This window comes from Crocodylus porosus, unplaced genomic scaffold, assembly GCF_001723895.1.
Source record: "Crocodylus porosus isolate Cpor-Errol unplaced genomic scaffold, CroPor_comp1, whole genome shotgun sequence".
NCBI lineage: Eukaryota > Metazoa > Chordata > Crocodylia > Crocodylidae > Crocodylus > Crocodylus porosus.
This window is the reverse complement of record NW_017728926.1, coordinates 583,432-606,829: the sequence shown is the minus strand read 5'-3', so window position 1 is coordinate 606,829 and position 23,398 is coordinate 583,432. Positions and strand designations below refer to the sequence as shown.

The 23,398-nt window shown below is 45.7% G+C and overlaps 1 protein-coding gene across 1 annotated transcript in view; it reads left to right on the top strand.

The window, feature by feature from the left end:
• CAMTA1 (calmodulin binding transcription activator 1) overlaps window positions 1-23,398 on the top strand; it is a 1,228,941-nt gene that overhangs the window by 759,442 nt on the left and 446,101 nt on the right. Inside the window, exon 5 of the mRNA XM_019541692.1 lies at window positions 17,841-17,912. Within this exon, the coding sequence (XP_019397237.1) occupies window positions 17,841-17,912 (72 nt within the window). The remainder of the gene's footprint in view (window positions 1-17,840; window positions 17,913-23,398) is intronic.

Below are 23,398 nucleotides of genomic sequence, written 5' to 3'. Positions count from 1 at the left end.
TCAACTTCTCCTGCTCCTCCCACAACCCCATCATCAGTCAGGCACACCTCCTCCCCCACCCATCCCTTCCCCCCCCTTTTCCCACTTATCATTTTGTGTTCAGTAAAAATGTGTCTTTCAGAGAGAAGAGACCTGTGTCATTCACCTTAATGGCTTTTAAAGACCACTTAGGTTAGCCACCCTATTGCTGCTTTTTCACTTTTTTGTCCCAATATTTACAGGATGCTCTCTGGGTTTCCTTAGATGCTCAGCCTTTCAAGAGATACTTACTTAGAGACTCCATCATGCCACCTTCTGTCCAGAGTACATGACTTTTATACACAGAGTCAATCAGCAAATTAAAAAGTACAACTGAAAATCTATTTTTTAAATCTTTGCTGCAGTAAATAGGGAGACATTATCGTTTCCCTATCATTAATTCATCGTGAAAAACTGATCACGATCAACTCATTTAGTATAAAAGTGCATGTCATAAAATATAGGTAAGTTATTGCTTCCATTGGGCTAGAACTGACTTGCAACAGCTACTTGCACAGGGTCTGGAGGTTCAGTATGAGAAAAGTATGTATGACACCATTCAGGCTTCCCAGGCAACATTACTTGCAGGGGACTTCTAGACTGCCAAAGCAAATAGCCTGAGATAAAGCATGGGGTCACATACTGGGGAAAAAATGGGAAGAAAACAGATGCATAGGAGGAAAACAGACCTGGGTTGCCTTGACATCTGTCTGCAGGGTTTGCCTAACACCCTCTACCCCCAGAAACACTTCAGGAGGGTAGCCCAGGCTGGATAGCCCTGGTAGGAATGGCCTCAGGCAAATCCACTAGGAATGCTGCAGATCTCCCAGAGTTCTGCAGGTTCAGGCCTTTTGCTCACAGGCTCTTCTTTTCAGGATACCTGCCCCCACACTAAAAGAATTCTGATGGAATGACATGAGTTTCTATGTACACACACATCCTCTTTGGGAATACACACCATAAACCTACCTGTCAAAAAACATTTTTGCTGTTTATTTTTTGCAGCTTGTTCTGAGCTGAAATTCATGGCATACCTAACTCTCATTTCCCATGTTATCAATTTTAAGCTATTATTTCCATTTATGGTGGTACATTTATTAACCTTGGATATCCCCAAAAAACAATAAAGCTAGAGTCCCTGATTTTTTTATTTATAACTTAAACATGATTTTTGTGCCTTTTTATCTGAAAATTCATTTAATTTTTATTGCAGTCTTCATTTATGTCATCTTTATTCCAGCAGTTGGATTTATTAGGGTTTGTTTCTTTGGTTGCAATATGTCTCCAGAGCTGGCCTTAGGGAAAATGGTGCCCTGGGTGAACTTGAATTTTCGTGCTCCTTCCATGCCCCCCAAGTCAGTGGCATTGCTGCAGGCACAGACAAAGGAAAGCAGGCAGAGGCATGGGATGCAATGTGGCAAGGAGGCAGAGACATGGTGCACCAGGCAGGTAGGTAGGCAGGCACTGCTGTTGCTGTGTGGAAGTAAGGCGAGTGGACTGGAGCAGGTCCTACCCTGCCTGCAGGTGCCAGGCTTGGCTCCTCCTGAGCAGTGGCTGGAGGCGGGGAGTGGGCTGGGTTGGGCATCACTCCTCCTGCCTGGGGCAGGGATTGACCGGGGCAGTTTGGGGTGGGGAAAGGTGGGCGGGGAGGGCAGGGGCAGTGCTGCTGTGAGCATGGGCTGCTCACATGTGTGTACACACAGGTGCGTGTATGTATGCATGTGTTTGGTGCCCCCGTGACCACAGAGCCCTGGGTGGTCATCTACATCACCCACCCCTAAAGATGGCTCTTGTATGTCTGTCCAGCTGGATTAATTTTGGAACCCAAAGGGAAGGGATTGTTCCAGTGCCTGTGACACCCCATCTTTCTGGGAGGCAGCGAGGCTCAAGGGCTGTAGGACCCTCTTTGTTCTCACACTACAAGTTAAAATGGCCCAACCGACAACCCCAGCTCACAGTTCAGTCCTGTTGGCATGTTCTGTGTAACAGATTGAGCTGCATGTTTGTGTATTTTGTAAGTCCCTTTCCCTATGTATCTTTTTATAAAGTGTTCAGATGCTCTTAATGCTCTGCTGAGATCCTGACAGTCAGGATTAATGGGTGTGACACGCTGGCGTGTCTTTACTTATCCAGACCAAAAGTTAATGATACTTCTAGACCCATGCACACCACAGGAGGTCTAAGGAAGGGACTGCCTTCATATCTGAGCTAAACATGGCAAGTGCTCATGGGGCATCAGTATTCAAAACCTCTCTGTTCTATAATTTCTTTGCATTGAGATCACAGACTGCCAGTTTGGAATAAACTGTGCAGTACACCAATAGGGTTAGGCCAGTGGAGCCACACCAGTTTGTATCAGCTCATTGTGAGATTCTCAGGTGCTGGAATTCCTGGTGAGTGACATGATTTTTCTCTGTAGATGTGGACAGTACTTTGCAGGTACCTGGCATCTTCCATTGCCCTGTATAACAAATGTTAATGAATTCAACCTCATGGCACCCAGGGGCAGTAGGAGTGCTATTTGTGCAATAATCCATACTAAAATATTCTCTCATCTTCCAGATGAAGATCTTCCAGACCTTGCCCAGGCCTGTTAATGAGATTCAGTGAGAATGCAGCACTGGGGGTGGGGGGGTGATGACACAGAAGCACAACGTTAAATTCCTCACATGGAGAAAGTAGGGGGTTCAGGATTCAGAATTGTGCATTTTTCTTATTATATTTGTATGATATCAAATATGATATTATTCTAGATTATATCAATAAATTGTATAAGGAATTTGCCAGTAATTGCCTGATTAAGGAGATTTTGCTGGAAAATAGCAAGTCTGAACACTGCCAGGCAGACTCTTTAAACCTGGTAACTCAGGAGATCTAAGCACTTATGGGTTCACATAGAAGGATATACAGTCACTAAAGAAATTTGTAATCTGAGCTGTTGTTCACTTTTAGATAGATGGACATGTTTTTTTAGCCAGTTTCTGTTCTGATGACTTGATCAATGAAGACCTAATATTGAAAACCACTGTGATCACTAAACATCTAATTGTAGCCAGGGATGTGAGCATGGTGGTGCCCCCCCCGCAAAAAGGTGCTGCTGACACTGTCAGCGGCACCTGCGGGTGGTTGCCACTTGCCACTTCACTGCCAGTGGTGTCTGCAGGCAGTCAGTAATCCTCGCTCGCCAACACCAGTGCTGCTGGTGGCACCTATTGGTGGTTGCCGGCCTTGTACCACCCCCTCCCCTGCCACCAACAGTGCTGGCAGCGTTTGTGGGAGCTCCCTGCTCACTGCTGCTCAGCTCCCACTGCTGCGCTCCCACTGCCACTAGCACAGCTGTGCCCCCATGACCGCCAGGGGCATATGCCATTCATGATGGTAGCAGACTTACCAGCTTGAGCCCCGGCTTGTTCTGGGCTCAAGAATTCTCAGTTCTGATTGGTGGAGCCCATCTACCAATCAGGGGAGTGAGAGCAGGGAGGAGCTGGTGCCGCCCCTTTCCAAAAGGAGGGGGGGGGCAAGGAGCTCCCAAACCGAGTTTGGACCTGCAAGCTGCAGGTCTGCTGGACTTCAGGGGATGGAGCCCCATGAGAGTATAAAAGGAGCAGTGTGAGCCACACGGGGAAGGTGGCAAGGGACGTCTGAGAGGGGAGCGCCCGAAAAGAGCCTCCATCAGGATCCCTTCTTTGCCCCAGCCATGCGCAGATCAGCGCATGGGACTCAGGCTTTGGGAGCTGTGTCAAGGCAGCTCAAGCCTGCATCCCCAGCAGGGGACTGGACAAATCGGTGTGCAGACCAGCACACAGAGACCTGGCCCTGGGAGCAGCTCGAAGCTCCTGAAATTAGCCCCAGTGTAGGCTGGATAGCTGGAGCCCCCCACAGTGTGGCCGGACCAAGGAACTAAAAGAGCCTGAAGCCTAGAGCAGGGCCCAGGAAAGGGAAGACCCAGGCATAGTACTGGGTAAACCCAGCCAGCAGTGACTAGATCCCCCTGTCCTCCCCCCCCCGAGAGCTGGAAGAACCCTCAGTGCCCAAAGTAGGGCACAGGGATAGGAGGGGAGGTCTTGGCATGAGGCAGACAGTGCCGGGGGCCTCTGACAGAGTGGAGGACCCTGAGGCCTGGTTGATAGGTCCTCGGAGAGGACTGTGAGTTGCTAGTGGAACTGGATCTTGCGGGGGAGGCATTCCTGAAATAAGGTCCCCCCAGAGGGAAGCCCCAAGTGAAAAGTTCCCTCCCAGCAAGACCTGTAGGCGGGCAGGTACCCCTTGCTAAATGGAATCCAGGGGTAGACGTGCCTTATATCGTGTAAAACTGTGCCTTATATTTTGTTATCATGATTATGGATACATTGTACAATATGTGATGGGGTTGGTTTAGTTTTGTATAATTGGTTCCTCATTCGTGTGCTGCCTGCTCACACCTTTCCTCTCCCCCCCCCCTCCTTTTTTCTATCTGGTTGTACTCTGCTAATGGTTCCTCTGGGTTCCTGGTATAACCCTATTGATTATGGGTTCCCTGTATAACCCTGGATTCCCTGTAGAACCCGTTGGTCCTGGCTTACCTGGTTCACCCATCTGGGTATCCACCCCTCCTCCTTGCACAGTCATCCTGAGGACTCACCAGTTGTGCCAGACCTCTGTAGGGTGCAGGGTTGAGAAGGTCGTCCCTGAGGCGGGTTGCCCATTAGGACAAGCAGTCCCAGGAGGTGGTTTCTGGTTTACCATATTGTAAATACTTACTGGAAGTTTTCCTTTATTTGTTGGGTGATACCTACTGACATACTTACCTATACATATTGGATAAGAATAGTATGTTATATTATAATTTAGTAAACTGTAAATAGTTAAGAATATTGGTGTGGAGGTGGCTCTATAGAGGAAAGAGGGACTTGAACTCAAATCACAGGTGTCTGTCTCACAGTACTGTCTCCTGCCTCATCTATCCCTTCCAATTGAGGATGGGCACACCCTTAGGTGTTCCCAGGTTACATAATGTTAAATCAGATTGGAATTCATTTAGTTAAAATTCATTTTAGAGCAGCAGTTCAGTTCTTAACAGTTCTACAAGCTCATCTTTTGGGAGAGGAATAAGACTTTAATTGAATTACTCAATGTCAGGTTAATACTCAGCAAATTCTTTGACTAAGTAGGTAGTTCCACATGTAGTAAGAGCATTTTTACACATGCACGTGCCTCAGTGCCAGGTGCTTTGAAAAGTGCCTGCCGTTGCAACGCTTGCAGTTGTATAAGCAGTGAAATGCTCATCAACACTGAGAAAATAGTGGCGGCATGCTTTTGAACTAAAATACACTGGAGCTGTCTTAGTTCAAAAGTGCATTGCCACCATTTTCTGTGCACTGGTGAGCATTTCGCTGCTTATACAACTGCACACAGCTCAGTACAGTTCACCTCACCTTTCACACAGAGCAGACTCAATTCAAGCCTGCTTTGAAGTGGCAGATCTCTAGTGCATTGCGGGACAGAAAAGTGTGTGTGTAAATGCCTGACTGATGAAGCCAATGGTAAGTACACAGGTTGATTTTCTGTGTGTCATTGATCTATGATCTCTGGCCATGCATAGACGAAACGAGAGGCGCGTGTGCATGACATTTTAAAGCGGGCTAAATGCTTTTGCGCTGTTTTAATGGTGTCAGCATTGGCATGTCTCAGTGGCGTATTGTGCATTAATTCCAGCCGCTGTAGGAAATTCGGTGGCGTAACGCACCTTAAATGACTGGGGGCACAGCAAACTAAAACTCCTTCAAGACGTTTTAGTTTGGTGCCCCTACAGCCATGGACTGAAGCACTTGGCTCTGTGCAGCTCAGGGGCTCTGCAGGTAGCCCTGCAGGCAGCCTGGCAGGAGCCTGGGAAGGCAGGCTCCACCCAAGAAAAGCAGCGAGCCTGATCTCCGCCTCCCCGCGCGCCCCCACCCCACCCCGGAGCCTGCCTGTTTGCCTAAGTATTGCAGAGGCCCAGTGCTTCCCTCCAAGGCTGCAGTGCCCCCCGGGACTCTCCACACCAGGTGCCTGCGAGTGGGTGCTGCCTGGGAGGGGGCCACCGCTGCCACAGAGGGAAACACCAGCCCCACCCCTCTCGCACAGCCCAGCGACTGCTCCACCCACCAGCAGCTCGCCCTCCCCTCCCTGCCGGAGAGGCAGGTAAGCCAGTGGGGTGTGTGAACCACATGGGGGTTTAATCAGCCCTAAATTGAAGCGGTGTTTTATAAAACTCACCACTTCTATTTAGGACCCCTGTTTTGTCTACACATGCCTTCTGTTACTAAAACAATGCCACTAAAAATGGCAGCCACCCGTGGTGTTTTGACTGTAATATAGATACTTTTCTTTTCTTAAGTGTATGCTTACATCCATGATTTTGTTCTCATGCAAATGAAATGGAAGTTAAGCCCATAACTATAAGATTAGAGACACTGGGTGATGTCTGCCCCAGAACAGTCAATCGCCTGTGATTGGGATGTGAGGTGTGGAGAAACCAAGTGTTCCTGCTGGTGTGATCTGTTTGTGCAGAGTGGGACAGGTCCCTCAGGGGGAATGAGAGAGACATACCAGAATAACCCACAGCATGATGGCAAGGCATCTGCCTAAGAGCAGGGAGAGTGGCAGTGTCTGGACTTGCCCAGGCCAGGAAGTAGGGTGGCCATCATAGAGGACAGTCCGGTTGTCCTCTGCTCTCTATTGATACGAAACTGGATGCCTTTATGTCCTCTATTTTTCTCTTGAAGAGAAAAATAGAGGACATAAAGGTGTTGGGTTTTGTATCTATAGAGGACAGAGTAGCAGAAAACTGGAATGTCCACTATGATGGTCACTCTACCAGGAAACCATATGTGAATCCTCTCTCTCACTGTGACAGGAAGTCCACTCTGTAATTGGAGGCCTCTCCTCACTGAAACTCCTCACAAAAAGTTGTGGTTTGACTCTTCGGCATTTCGAGTGAACAGCTCTCTTTTCAAGAAATTCCCAATCAGTTTATGAACAATCCATTGGGTCTGCCTCAATTCTTAATTGGTGTCTGACAGCCAGAACTCAGGGTCATCATCTCTCTGTCTAGAAATTGCTATACAGCTCCTTAAATTATAGCAGTGCATTAAAGGAGAAACGCAGTGCTGTAGATGTTCATCCTTCCAAATACTCTACCTGTATCCCCGCTATCAAAGCTGAGACACACCCTACAAAGGCCACACAGAGGCTGTTCTGCACTTAAGCAACTCTCTGGGCTACCTGATGCTACAGAACTGTTTAGATATTATGATAATTGGCACCTTAGAAATGCTTGGGATAATCTCTCCAGTGGAAAGCAAAACAGTTTTTTTACTCGTTTGGTCTCTGATATTCAGTGAGTCTGCACAAATAGATTTTACCCTTGAAAAAGACTAGCAACTGCTATCTTGAGAGAATTAAGCATTTGAACCTTTAAGATAAAGCATTACTAAAAAGCAGACTCTGAGCATCGTGAAAAGCAGCTTCATCCCAACAGGAAAATGCAAAAGGCACTGCCCTCCTGACATAAGAGCAGAATGTTTTGTGCCGTGGCTTCTGCATTATGCAGTCTTTGTTTCAGACAGGATGCAAGTTTGGTGCCAGCAAGTGTGCACAGGCATGACCAGCCTTGGTTCAGCTTTGGAGGCCAGCATTTTGGGGCTTGGTTAGCCTCAGCACCATTCAGAACCTAGTCTCAGATAGCATCAGCAGCTGCTTAGCCCCGTGTTCAGGTCCTGTTGGAATCAGTGAGCTTGGATGTGGTGAAGGTCATTATTGTGTTCTGGACCTCTCTGGTGTCAACAGGTGTTGGGGGAAGGCCATGGCTTAGTGGCCATGGCCACTGCTGATAACTATGAATGCTTCATGCCACTTACCAGTAGAAGGGCTCATTCCTATTCTACAACAGCTGACTTTGGAGGACTGTGCCTATGCAGGCAGGCATGGGCCCCAGTTAGTACTGAGGGGCATGCTAAGCCCACTCAGTGTTGATGAGCCAATGTCCCCCAGGCTCACCTCCTCCAGGTATAGTGTATGTGATGTTATTAGAGTGCTATAGTGGTTCCATAATAAACAGGTGGCATTGCCACTCCAGAATCACTCTGGATTTCTCAAATGATTGAATAGGAACTTCCAGAGCTGTGTTGTGTTTTTGTTGTTGTTGTTTGGGTTTTTTGTTTTGTTTTGTCAGGGATGCCCAGCTAATGAGCTGACTCCTGATATGGGAAGACCAGCTCTGAGTCAGCATAACTATGTATTAAACACCTTTCAAAATAAAACATGATCCTGCAGTGCAGCTGAGAATTTCTGTTAGGGATTATCCTAAACAAGCAGAGCCTGCTGCTGTCCCACACTGAATGGTGGGATTAAAATGTTAAAATTTCTCCTGGATTATTTGCATGTTTTCTCTTTTTCCTCTTCCTCTTTTAACCTTGACATATCTTAAAGCATTAATCTTTGTTGTTTATGTTTTAAAAATAACTCTGTGATAGAAGCCAATAACCCTTAAAATCCTTTCTAATTCCAGCCAACCTTGCAAGTGATTATCTTGCACAGGGGAAGCTGCAGCCAGCCTCTTAGCCTGTTCACTGATAAGCATGCATTTTTAATGACACACCTGAAATGATGGTTTTTCCTTCATGCTAATCCTGTTACAGGGTATGCTAATGATGCCAGGGATGGCAATCTTACTGTTTGCACAATATTTTCCTAGTTTGTGAAGGCACTTTTGAGACTGAAGGTTTATAAATAAAGATGCTAACCCATTTGTATTAGGATTAAATGGTTAGAATTCCAGCATTAATGAAATCATTCAGATGGGTTGTACAGCACAGGGTACCATTCAGATTTTGTGGATGACCAGCATTGTTGAGATATGACAGAGCACTGGGCAAGATACACAGGTCACCAAAACCAGCACCAGTACAGCCTCCATCCCACCTGTCACCATAACATGAGGATTTATGATAGTGCAATCATACCTGAGAGAAAAGGAATCCAAGACAGAATATGATTTACCAGTAGGGCTGTGCAAGGCTTTGGACAGAGCTTCAGATCCGGAGAAGCTTTGGACACTTTGGTGTCGAAGCAGCATGTCCGGGTTGATAGACAGCATGTCTGTGGCCTCGATAGACCTCCTGAAGCGGTTTGGAGCTTCCGAAGCGCTTCGGAGCTGCCTCCGGGATCCAGCCATAGGGTGTAATGGGGAAACAAAATATCTATAACTTTGTTGTTATTTGCTTGATTTGGATTAAATTTTCAGGGATGGTAGATCCTGCAGAAAGCATGAAGCCTGCCAAGCTTCAAGAAGATCGATGCAGCGGTTTGGGAGGAACTGCACCCCAAATTCTTGAAATAAAATCTCATGTCACATCTAGGTGTTACAACAAAGGGTGGTGAAAACTGCAGGGGTGGTATCCTTTGCTGAGGCCACAGAGCCTGCCAAGTTTCAAGAAGATTGGTGCACGGGCTTGGGGGGAACTGTACCCCAAATTCTTGGAAGCAAAACTCCTGTCAAGTGTGTGTGTTACACCACGGGGGGGGGGTCAAAACTGCAGGGTTGTAGCTCTTGCTGAGACCACAAAGCCTGCCAAGTTTCAAGAAGACTGATGCAGGGGGTTGGGGGGAACTGCCCCTCAAGCTGTGGACAAGCAAAACTCGTGCCATGGGTGACATGGTGTGTGTTAAGGCACAGTGGGTTGACAGCTGCAGGGATGGTGGTCCCTGCTGCGGCCATGAAGCCTGCCAGCAGTTGAGGAGATCAGTGCAAGGCTTCTGGGTTCTTGGGCACTGCATCCCTAGCTGCTGACAGACAAAACTCATGCCATGGGTGCTTGTGGGACTGACTATCTCTGTCTTGGGGTGTGGGAGACACTACTGCAGGCCTGGTTGCTAAGCTACTGTGTTACCAGTTACCAATCCATCATGATTCACTCAGGGACCAACTACACAGGACCTAGGTAATGTAGCCAGTTAATTACCCTCAATTAACACCTACAAAACCAGGCTAAGGAGAGGAAAGAATCAATACAGACAATCAACTGCCCCAAGACAGAGACAGTCCCACAAGCACCCATGTCATGAGTTTTGTCTGTCAGCAGCTAGGGGTGTAGGACCCCAGAACCCCCCTGCACCGATCTCCTCAACAGTTGTCAGGCATCGTGGCCTCAGCAGGGGCCACCATCCCTGCAGCTGTCACCCCGCTGCGCCTTAACACATGCACTGTCACCCATGGCACGAGTTTTGCTTGTCCTCAGCTTGGGGTGCAGTTCTCCCCAAACCCTTGCACCAATCTTCTTGAAACTTGGCAGGCTTTGTGGCCTCAGTAAGAGCTACCACCCCTGCAGTTTAGACCCCCCCCCGGTGTAACACATAGATATGACTATGACAGGAGTTTTGCTTTCAAGAATTTGGGGTACAGTTCCCCCAAAACCCCTGCACCGATCTTCTTGAAACTTGGCAGGATTTGTGGCCTCACCAAAGGCTACCACCCCTGCAGTGTTCACCCCCCTGTGGTGTAACACATACAGATGACATGAGTTTGGCTTTCACGAATTTGGGGTGCAGTTCCCCCTAAACCCCTATACTGATCTTCTTGAAACTTGGTAGGCTTCATGCTCTCAGCAGGGGCTACCATTTCTGCAAGTTTAATCCAAATTGGACAAAAAACAATAAAGTTATAGATATTTCATTGATTCCCCATTGTACCCTATGGCCAGATCTCCAAGGTGGCTCCAAAGCTTCGGAGCCGCTTTGGCTGGATCGAGACAGAAACCTGGTCTGGACCTCCAGATCGGATCGCTGCCATCCGAAGTGACCAGATCCGAAGTCGGATCAGATCACTGCCGACACGCACAGGCCTGTTTAGCAGCAGTATTTTTTTTAACTTCTGTGCCTACGTCTCAGTTAAGGTACACTTAAAATCCTGCTGAGATTTTACCTGAACAGGAACCATGAGCTTTGCAATTGGAAGCAGATCCCTCTCAGATGAGAGCAGGGTATCCTGAACACTGTCCACCAGTTGTATACCAGGGACACCTACACAGCCTGTTTCCCTGGTGCTTGCTATGTTTCCCTGGGGGCTGTGTGAAATGCCTGTGGAACTGTATTTAATCTTGTCCATACAAAGAATCTCCATCTTCTCAGCACCGAAGCATTATTATTTATGGGTACAATTCTTAGCTAGTCCAGTCCTACTACTTAGCTTCTCCTGACCGAGTTCCTGAGTAGAAAGCAATGTAAAAAAGATCATGTGTTCTGTGGCTGGGAAGTTTGGCAGGTGCAGGCTATATGGGGGCCTACTAACAGAAACTTTCTACCAACTCCAGGTCTTCTGGGTTGAAGCAGCCTGAAAGGAATATAAATGTCCATTACAAGAGTAATTAACAATAACACTGTAAAGAAGCTCATAAATCACCAAGTTTTGATATGTATTTATTTCAGCATTACATGAAAATATTCTGTTGGCTAGTATATATTATTATTGCCCTTCTATTTATAGCATCCAAGTGCTTTAGTGTTTGCACAAGAACTGCATATTCTAGCACAGCAGCAGGCAACCTTTTTTTGGTTGTGGGCTGGAATGACACACCTTGGGTTACAGGCTAGGACCCGCCCACATCTGGCACTCGTCCCTACAGCAACACAGGGAGAACACCCTTAGCCAGCCCATCCTCTCTGCTCTGACACCAAATACCACCAAAACTCCACAGACCAGATTATTCCCATGCCTGCCAACTTCTATTCTAACATATTTACAGGTCACTTTTATCAGCTTCAGTATTTTGTTTTATTACTAATAGACATTGAGTTTGTTTACCAGATTGGTTAAAAAAAAAAAGCCCACAACAAAGTAACCAAGCAGCCCTGCAGCTGTTAACATTGTCATTAGGGGTGTGGGAAATGGGCTCTATTCGATATGGATTTGGCCCAAATCGGGGATAGTGATTCAATTAGTTGATTCGGATCACTGTCCTGATTTGATTTGGCAAATCCAGATCTGAAGATTCATTGGTGATTTGGAGAATCAGCGATTCAGACATAGACACGGCTTTAAATGTTTTTTCTACATACCTCGAGGTACTAGATGTGGGTCATGAACATTGTGATGGTGGGGTGGATGAAGGATTTAATTGCAAGTGCACAGACAGTCTTCTGTTTCAAGTGAAATAGTAGGTTGTGGGAGTCCTGTATCCATTGGATGTAGGGAAGACCTTAGGCTTCAGCAAGTGTGTGACCTCACCCTTCCATTCCTGCTTCTCCATGGGAGATACTGAGAGCTGCATGGTCCTCCCCACAGCATGTGTCTTGTGACAGACCCAAAGAAATCCCAGTTCTAGTTCCAGGGGTCCCAATAAAGGGCTATAGGGTTGCACCAGAGTCCTTGGGCCTGTGGAAATACTGCACTGTAGGGAACTGGTCTCTTCTAGACATGCACCAAAGCCTTCCCATTGTCACCCTACAGGAGCCCATTGTGTGAGTGAACCCTACACCCTCATGGCATTGAGCACAGAGTGAGCCCATTGTGTGTGTGAACAGGTTCTGATGCATTTTGTTTCTGTTCGTGTGAGATGGGACTGGTGTCACAGGACCCAGATCGGAAGGCTAGGGCCTGTAACATTCACAGCTCTGTTTAACATGTGTGATGCTTTCTGATACTTGTGGTGCTGGACTTTGGGTGGTATATATATTTTTGACCAAAACAGCGTTGCCAGCTCTCATGATTGTTGATATTGCTTTTAAAATCTACACTTCAGGAATGTTAAAAACTTTTTCACATTCCCAAAGCATAGACTTTAAGAGCAATGCCAAAAATCATGAGAGTTGGCAACACTGCCATAATAGGATCCTTCTTGCCAGCGCTGTCTCTGGGGGAGGGGGAAGCAAAGTGGGATGACCACCCTGGGCCCCACGCTTTGGGGGGCCCCGCAGAGCCAGGCAGAATGGCCACGGTGACTCTGCGCTGCTGCAGGATTCACATCCAGCCACTCAGCACCTCCCCCACCCCGCCACTGAATCCAGCACCTCTGGCCACTTGCTCCCTCCCCCTGCCACTGAATCTGTTGCCAGCTTCCTTGCATTCGGGGGCAGGGCCCCACATAGGCTGATTTGCCCCGGGCCCGGCAACCCCCAGGTTGTCTCTGTGTCTTGCCTTTGTTTATAATTTCAACACCATCTTCCCCAAAATGCAGGAGTGCAGAAGGGACTTTGAATATCTATTTGTAAAGAGGAAATTTTTCTTGGCCTGACTGTCATTATGTTAAAGAAAAGCTGACAGATTTTTATTCTCCTATCGGAAAGTTTGTTCTCGTTTCATGGGAAATGTTCACTGGATTCTAAATATCTGATTGTTGGATTTTAAAAAGCCTAACAACTTTCCACTCCGTCATAGAGTAAATAAAAAGAGTAGCCTCAGGTTTAGTATCCCTGACAAAAACGCAATGTGTTGTGTTCCCTTGCTGGTTCTGCAGCAGTAAATAATCAACAGACACTATTCTTGGAGCTGTGCTGACAGTACTGATGCTGCCCAAACACAGATGTTTTGATAAGATAGGGTGCTATATATAATAGAAATAGTGTCTGGTACTTGAAGCCTCCTGCCTGGTAGTCAGGACTCCTGGGTTCTATTCCTGGTTCTACCCCTGATTCACTTTGTGGCTTTGGGTGAGCCATTTAATCTAGAGACAGACATTAAATAAGCCTGAGCCTGAGTTGATTCAATCTTTGCAGGTTAGTCTAACCTGGTTAGGCTGAACTGGTTTGTAATGGGACAGACATTCTCTCTGGACTGAGGAAATTCAGGCTCGTGCCTGTAGTGGTGCAGGCTAGAAGCTGGGGAGCTCTAGAGCAGCCCTCCCTTCCCTTCTGCAGGGAGCTGAGCTGAGGGGGACATGGCCAGGCCCCATGTGGACCTCTGATTAGGGAGATCTGCCTGAACCATCCCAGGCTTTTCCCTGCTTGCTGCTCAAGGGTGAGAGTGTTGCCAGCCCCCTGCTAGCACTCTGAGACAAATGGGGGTCTGCAGTGCATGCATCTGATGATGATATGGAGCTTTTCAATCTTCCTCTCACTGCTTCTTTATAATCTCTGCAGCAAACTGACAGGTGAGCAAGCCAGCAGGGGGCTGATAGCAGTGTTCATCACCTCATCAGCAAAACAATAGCCTCTCTCCTTTAGTTCAAACTCGTCTTAAACAGTTTACCAGGGTTTAGGTCCAAAAGCCCTAAAAGGTCACTGTTCTGTCTGCCTGTCTGGGTGGAACTGGAGACACTCATACACAGACACCTATCAGCATTAGCTAGCATACTACATGCCTAGGATCCATGGGGCTAATGCTGTGGGAGATGGGGGTGGGGGGCGGGATCCCTGCTTATCCAGCAAGCAGTGAGGGAGGGGGTGGGTAGGACAGGGGGAAGCCAGTCAGACCCTGCTGTACCTGCCATCTCTGTTAAACTCCAGCCAGGGACTAGAGGGGAGGGGCCAGCCCTGCTGTGGAGCAGAGAGCCCCGCCCAGCCCAGAAAGCATGCCAGGATGCTGGGGGAGTCTGGTTTATCTTAAACCAGCCAGGGGTCTGGGACAGATATTGCATAAAGCAGTTGAAGCCAAATCAGTTGAGTCTGATACTATATTCAGTGAAGTTTATCTCAAACTGGTTTCAGCCATTTTCAAACTGTTTTATGTGCATTGAACATTTGTTCTGTTACAGGTTTAAACCAGTTTCTGATCACTTAAACTGGTTTATGTCTGTCTCTAGCCTTAATGTCTACAAGATGAACCATGACCAGGAAGTTACCTCTAAACACTCCCACCATTCCTGCTGAGTGGTAGACTTGATTGCTGTGGCTGAAGAATGGCACTTTGGAGGAAGAGGAGGCATACAGCTTGGGAGAGCCCTAGGGAGGTCCCTCCTCTTGCAAGGGTTTTTTTCTTCCCTTGGAGACCTGAAGTGAGCCAACTGGTTGCCTCTCAGTAATTTGAGCATTTGTCTTGAATGTGGTGAGTTCTCCCTAGCTGCTCTGCCATCTCTCCCTGTAGCTGGAGCACAAGATCAACGGTTTTCAGATCCTGAGGTCTGGCTTTTTCTTCCATCTTCACAGCACTATAGGAGCCCAACTAGGAGAACAGATTTAGGACTCCAAAGTGTCTGATCTGCAGTTATTATTCATCCTAGATTGTGATGGTGAGTGCAAAAGAGAAACTAAGGGAGCAGCTCCCAGAAGCAAAGCAGACCTGAGATCTGGCTGGTGGGCCTTGTTTCTCTCAGGCAGGGGAGACCTGCAGTCTGCACAGAGTGAAGCCCCCCATCAAGTCCCTCCTGTCCCCTTTGTGGGGGAATTATGGAAGGACTCAAATGCTAAACTCAATTCTAAGGGTAAGCTGGGGAGAGGAATGATTACTCAGGAACTGCTGATGCAGAACCGACAAGGCATTTCCAGCACCATTACCGGAAGTGAAGAGATGGGAACTGTTTTTCCCTTTTACACCCATCCAACCATTTTTGGTTCTAGTTCTGGCGGGGTCTGAGGCTGACAAGTCTTCCTCTGCAAACTGCTGCAGACTCAGTGGGCATCAGGTTATGTCTACACTTGCAGCATTGCATAGATATACCTGAGCCAGCTTTAAACAAGCCAGCTGGGCCACCAGCAGTAGCCCGCTCCTTGGCAGGATAGATTAGCCTGCATGGAACTCTGTCTCGCTGTAGCTAAACTGCTGCTGGGACCAAAGCAGGCTTGTTTATAGCTGCTGTGCATATTTCTACCCTGCACTGCAATCTGCCACATAGAATATCTTTAGTTCCCTTCTGCACAAGGGGGATTATGATCCTGATCTATTTCTCCAGGAGCATGTGAGGATTAAATAGTTAACATTTATAAAGCACTTGGAATAAGCAAAGCACTAGTTAAGTGGAGAATATTATTATAATCAATCTACTCTGCTGAGCAAAACACAAAATAATAGTAATAATAAAAAATATTTTGAAAAAAATCCCTGACTAGGAGCCATCAGCTTGATTCTTTTCTCTTTCTTTTTTTTTTCTGTGCTGTAATTGTAGAAATACTGATATTGCTTAGATGTACATGATCATTAAGGGAGGAATAGTGGATGAAAGCTGCAAGCAGGTTGCTCAGTAGTTGCAAGCTAACATTTAAGGAAAACATCTGAATATGAATTTTCTTCAGTAGGAGGGAGTGTAACATAAAAAATATATATATTAAAACCAAAGTCATCAAAAGAAAATATTGCATTCTTAATAACAATAATAATTATATAATTATTATAATTAATAATTATTATATATATAATTATATACATAATTTTATATATAGTGGACAGGAATTGTACAGGGATCTTTTAAATTAATTTCTGCTTTGTTTGGTTGGTTGGTTTATACTGAGTATAGTTCCCAAATGACAACAATGTTTAAAGGTTCTAACATATTGGAAATCTGATTTTCCTGAAGCCAAAATCCCCTAGCCTCAGCGTTCCATTTCTTTTCAGCTAATCAGAAAAAGCATGATTCAAATTGACTTCATTAACAAAAGAGGGGAGGTTTTTTGTTTTGTTTTGTTTTGTTTTGTTTTTAAGAAGAGGAATAACTTTGAAATAAAAGATGAAGATGTACATAGCAAACTTCTTTGTTGTGTGCCTGAATTCATGTTAATATAATGCAGCGTTTTTGCTTTGACCTTATCTAGGTGACTGAGCTTTGGGTAAATACAGTAGTTTATCACTTAAGTGGTTATTAGAAGAAATCTAGGTAGCTTAATAAGGGGTTTTGAAGGCAATTGCTTCAGCTTTCTAATGCTGATTTAGGAAACCAGGTAATTTGAATCCAGTTATATCTCTAGTATTGCAAGTGCATCTTTAAAGAGATTCTTAGTAGCAGAAGCTTAAAATAAATTGTTATGTAATAGAGGGCTGCCTTATTAATTCAGTTATTGTTTGCTGCTCCTGCCCCACAGCAGTGTTCTGGAGGCAGGAATATTCAGTTCAGTTCAGACATCTTAGACCTGGGTTCAAATCAGAAGTCTGCTTCGTACACCCAGTCCTAGTGAGGAGTTGTCTGCTGGGCATGTGTAGTGGTCATATGTTTATTATACCCTAGGATAAAAGGGCCAGACACATTTACGTTGGTCTGTAATTAGGATCAAACTCAGTTTCCCAGATACTTACTGAGTTCAAAAACCTTTCAGCTTATTACTGAAACTACGTCTTTCTGAGCCTCAAAAACCCACAAAAAGGAGTGTTTTTTCTTTGTTCTGTTGATAATGATTGAGCAAATGATAATATCACTTTGTTTCCATATAGCACTAATAACATGGAAATATCAATAATTTACAGGTGGGGAAAGTGAGGCACAGGGCAGTGATGCGAACTGCCAGAAGTCACCCAGCAGGCCAGTGACAGAGCTGGAATTAGATGTTAGGTCCCCTGAGTCCCCACCAAGTGCCCTGTCCACTGTACCACATCACTCTCTCCTTGCTGTCCCATGTGGATTTTCTACTTCAAAATATCTGAGACAGCTGTGCTGACCTACTCAAAGTGCAAAGCAGGGAAGGGTTTGAAAGTCTGGTTTGTTCATGCTGGAACCTGTGAATGTTTATGAAGTGCTACTCTCAAGCTTTTGTATAATTCAATCTGACATTACGTTTTACCAGCAGGATCTATTCCAGGTATTGATTTTAGTAAATGCTAACATAACACAGTCTATAATATACTATAGCTACCTGGCCCTGAAGCAGGCATGCCCTTCTCATTCACTTAGGTTACCATCTGAGCACTGATTTCCTTCACTAACTCAGCATCTGCTTTTTCTCCCTAGTGTTTGTACGGCTGTTATGTCCATTCCTCTATCATCCCCACTTTCCACAGAAGGTGCTACTGGCTTCTTCAGGTAAGGCGAAGTGGGATTTCTCTCTTATTGTGTGTGATGCTGCTGTGACTTGTCGGGCTGTTGCTTTCCTTGGCTCTGGGGGAGCAATCTATAACTACCTGTTTTTTTCTGAAAGTTATATGGCTGTTTTCAAATTGATAAGGATCTATTCAGAGCTGGGAGGAGTTTTTCCCTTAGGTAAGTGTTCAGCCACAGGCAGTGAGGCTACCATGAAAGATTCTAGCTGTGCCATTGTCTGGGATCTCACAGAAGAAAGAAGCTCTCTGTTGAGGGTTAGGTCTTTGCTTTAAAATCTGTCAGTGCAGAACCACTTAGGCTGGGAGGAAGGCTGAACAACTGCTCCCACCAGTGGGGAGCATTATCAAGGGGCTCTGAATGATTTCTTAATGATATTTCTTCTTATTGGTGTATGTGCCATGAACACCGAATGAATAAGCTTGCCTGTCCTTGATTCCCAGGAGTGGTTTGGTGCTAGAGTGGGTTCCCTTTGGAGAGCTGCTCTGGGACTGCTGGTCTGCAGTGGCAGGTTTGCCTTGGTCTGCAGGTCTGCAGGCAGTGACTGCAGGATTGCTGGGCTTATTACACTGGCTAGAAATTGTTGGGTTGGTATGAATTTCAAGACACTCAGCACTGATTCATTTGGCTTTGCTGGAAAAGCATGTAACAATCAATATAAGAGAAGTATTCTAGTTTTTTAAATTCAGAGAAGCCATGGACTTGAAATCTACTCAGTTTAAGAAAAGAAGCTTGAGGAGCTTTCAGTGCTAGTTTTTTGTGCCTTTATAGTCACCCTCTCATGTTTAAAAAAAGTGCCTTTTTCCCATTGCTGTGTGAGAGGGCCTGGTAAACAATGGGGAATTACAGTCTGTGAACAGGAGTCAGTGACAGGGACTATGTATCAAATGTTGCCTCTGCTTCTGTAACTCTTTTACTGAGACCTTTGAACTTTGTTTGCTTTCCATAAGTTTTCTAAATACAAATTATATCAGCCAATGATGCAAAAAAAAAAGAATCATTGTAGCCAATATCTTACCTGCTTCACAATATTGCCACTGTGCACCTATGAGGACCCTCCTCCTGGACACTAGTGGGTCTTGTAGTGGATCATTTCAATGCTGGATGGTGTATGGCCAGTGCCATAGCAAAGTGGGTGGGAGGGGGCAAGTGGGGTGACTGCCCTGGGTACCGCAGTAAAGGGGCACCAACAGGCGCTGTCCAGGCAGGTCGGGGCATGCAGCAGACCTGCAAGCAGTTCATCTGGGGGGGGGGTTGGCTCCCACCCTTGTGTGCACTCCTGGGCTAGCATGGGTGGGGGCATGTGCCCCCCTGAATCTGTGCATGGGGTAAAGGCAGGCTGCTGCTGCAGGCTTTGCTCTGGGTGCCAAACTTCCTTACCATGGCACTGTGTATGGCACAGGGTTTTTATCTGTCTCCCAAGAAGAGATGCAGTATGGGATACATTGGTCCCATATTGGATTGGCACTGATATAAGGAAAATTGATTGTATCGGCAGTCAGCTGATATGGCTTGCTTAAAATCAGCCATCGGTATTGGCCCCCAAATTTTGTATTGATGCACCCCTACTCACAAGGACTTTACCCTATTGTGGCAAGAGGGTACTGAAGAGCAAAAGCCAGTATTAATCTTCTTTAGCTGGAGGGTGCTGAGCTGCTGCTATGAGAAGTACAGACCTGTACTGATGGGGACAGAGTCCTCACACAGGACACTTTTAAAAAAAAAATCCTGGCAGCCTCTTCATAAATATGAAGAGTAGATGGGATGTGGCTGATGCTTGGAAGGCAAGGGGCTTTTGTGTCAGTGCAACTAAAGGTGCCATTAATAGTTTGCAGTTCAGTTCATTGGACTGAACAAAACCACAAAGTAAACTTTGTAAACAGAGTCCAGTCTGCCTCGGGCAGCAAGCAGAAGTGTGTTGTATTATTTAACTGCTGTCTCTGCTGGTGTCTGTGGTGGATGATGGGACTTACCAGAATTTCGATGGAACTAAATTTGTTCTGAACTTGATGCACTACGCAAGTGTTGGAGCATCTGCCTCTTCATTTCTCTCAGCAATGCTTGCCTGTCATGGGGCTGCTGAGGTGCCCTCTCCCAAAGCAAGGAAGGGCCTTCAGAGCAAATGCCCCTTGCTGCACTCTCTGAACACTTGGGGTCTGGAAAGGTAGGCCTAGGACCTTGGATGTTCTTTTCATCCATTTAGCTAGGTCAGTACCTCTTATTTTACCTGCTCCTTTGCTTCCCTTCCTCTATTTGCCATCCTGTTCTCTTCCCTTTTTCATAACTCACAGATCAATTTGCCAAATGGAATTATTCTGAAGGGTGAGATAAGTAAATGTGAAAAAAAAACCTGCTGCTTGTGTAGACATGCAGGAAGACCATGTCATATGAGGATTGCTTTTCTGGGCCCCATACAGTGCTAGTGAGCTAAGTTACTATAGAGCATGCCTGAGTGTTTAGAGGGGTATAGCTTTCACCTCCACATATTATGTGAGACAAAGTCAGTTCTTGGAATAATTAGCTGCCTCGATGGTATCACTGACCTATGTCTATTAGCATTATCCCTTCAGCAGCCTGGCTGAACCCAGCTCCAGTGATTTGAGACAGCTGGAGTCTTCCCATATTACTGGAGTCCATTTCTGTTCATACAATGATTTTCATAAATTGAAAGTCTGGGAAGGAGTCCTTGTCTTTTGGGTAGACCTCTCCAGTAAGGAAGTTGTTTGCATCTGGTCCAAAGAAGAAATGACACAAAATCCAAAGCTGCAGTACAAAGTGTACCTCTGACCTTTGGAAGTGATGGCTGATGTGGGCTACAGTAGGATCACACTCCAAGGACAGGGAGGTTGAATTAGTTCCTTGCTCCTCCTGTGCCATCTTGAGATAATTGCAGTGTCCAAATTCAGAAGTTTAGGATATGGCAGGGGAGAATCTACACCATTGCCATTAATACTTGCCTCCTTATCAAAGTTTGGCAAGTACTTGCCAAAATGATTCAAGCCAGGAAGCTCCCATCCCAGTATCAGGAAAATTTCCCTGATATTCAGCCATTATCTACTACCCTGAATTGTTCAGTCTCCATCCCTATCTTTCAGATATTTAGGGACAATTTTTCCAGCCATCTTAATTGCAGACTAGCCAACCTGTATTGGTCCATATGTAGCTTTGTGCTTCATCAGTCAGTCCTTCCAGCCCATTATCATTGTTTTTGTATTTCCAATACATCAGTCCACATATTTCTGATGCTGAGTTACCCCAACTCAATCATGCCATACAGGGAACAGATTTCGTCTTCTCACTCATACAGGGAAACCACTGTATATGCTACCCACAATTATTTTCAGTGTTTTCACTTGTGTGTTATGAGCAAACTCATATCCTATTAATTGTGTATTACAGATCTCTTTTAACTTCAGTGCACACAGAGTGTATGTCTCTTTTCTATTCAGTGTGTTTATTGACTTTTAGAGCATCCTCCTTCAATCTGATAATTGATTGGAATTGAGACAAATGAAGTGGAAGCACATTTCTTATGAGCCTGCTTAAAAAATGTGATGCAGGATATTTTCTTGTGAATGCACTACATTTTTTATTCAGAAACAAGGACACATTGTGCCTTCATTGTGTAAAGTATATGAGTTTGTGATTCATTAAAGTATCTTCCAGGCGCAAATGGGCATCCTTCAATCACACTCTCAAGGTTGTGCATCTCTGAAAGAGAAAGGAGTTAGCCATGAATGGATGACCCTACACAGTGCTTTTATTCAGCTTCAAGATGAATACAGGGACAAGCAAGACTAGAAAGAGAAAGATGTTGTGATGCTAAGAGAAAATTTGATGAGTTATTTGTATCTTAGTTTCCAGGTAATGACAGAGAGGTGAATTTTAAGGTTTGGAATTTGAATGACACTTTTGCATTCCTATTCATTCATCATGTCAGATTTCACCAAACAGGGCTACATGGTTTCAAAATGTAGGCATTTTAATTTAGACAAAGGTACTTGAGTAGCCTGTTGCATGATTGACAAAGATCCTGAGCAACTGTGGCCCCCATTTCACTCAATAGGACCTGCAAATGCTTTGAACCACTGGAAATCAGGTCACCAATGGAAGTGCATGAATGTCCAGGGAGTTCAAATGTTGTACTTGCACAGCTAACCACTTCTAAAACTGAACAACATAACCTACCTGTCTGGTTGAACTTGTAAGGATCCTGTCTACAGTTTCCTGATTTTTCATTTCTATTGAGAAGTTTCTTCTCAAGTACTGCTTATTTTTCAGAAGTACCAGGAGCTGTTTTCCATAAAGTGATGTGCCTATAAACAGAGTGTTATGTAGTGTTTCCTTTCACTAGGAGCTTCACAAAGTGTCTTTCTAATGCAGAATCCATGATGTGAAATATGTTGACATGGTTGGTAAAGAGTAAGCAGTTTATAAAATTGTAAACAGAACACACTGCCTTTCATTTCCAGCTCACAAGTTTAAATATGGTGCAGTATGAGGGGTCAGAAGTCATTATTGCTGGATAACTGAACTGTGGTCAGTATGAAGAGAGCTTCTGTTCTCAATGCTCAGTGTAATTGAATGTGGCAGCAACAGCAGCTGCAAAGTCACATGGGAAGGAGGTGAAGCAGAAAAAGTAGTTTTCTTCTGATGCTGAATAGGAACTTTATAATAAGAAGAAAAAGGCCGACACACCCATATTTGTTTTGTCCCCACATCTCATTCATTGCAGAGGAACTGACTGCTGCTCACCCCACCCACTCCTTTAGCTGTCTAGCTGCAGTTTTAAAGAAATGACACTTGTATCCTAGGGGCATATTACAGGGGCATAGAGACTGAATGGCCTTTCCTCCACCTGTGGTAGTTCCTTCTTGTCAGGACTAAGGAATAAGAGAGTGGTATAGCAAAGTCTGTGCCTTACCTGTCCTTCGTATGGGCATCTGAAGTCTGTTCCCCATCTCCTCGAGCAGCTGTGAAGTGCAGCTTTCCACTCTAACTCATGATGCTTCTCAGAAAGTGCCATGAGTTAGTGACCTGCGCTGTCCCTCCACTCCCTCCCCCGACCCAACAGATGTTCACTGTTGGGCTGGGGGGAGGGGGAGGGATTGAGCTCTGCTTTGGAGCTGATGCAGGAGGAGCTAAGAAGGCAGACCTCTTTAACCAATTCTTCACCTCCGTTTTCTTGTGCAGGGACCGGGACTTCCCCACCGTGATGCAAGACAGACTCGAGGGGAATGCCTCCAGACCTCAGGTTGGGGAGGACTGGCTTAGAGACCTTCTGGAGGTGCTGGACATATTCAAATCAGTGGGTCCAGATGCTCTCCACCCCAGGGTGTTGAGGGAGTTAGCAGGGGTTATTGCAGGGCCCTTGGCACAGCTTTACAAGCGCTTGTGGTGCTCGAGCCAGGTTCCAGATGATTGGAAGATTGCCAATGTGGTCCCCATCTTTAAAAAAGGGAGGAGGGAGG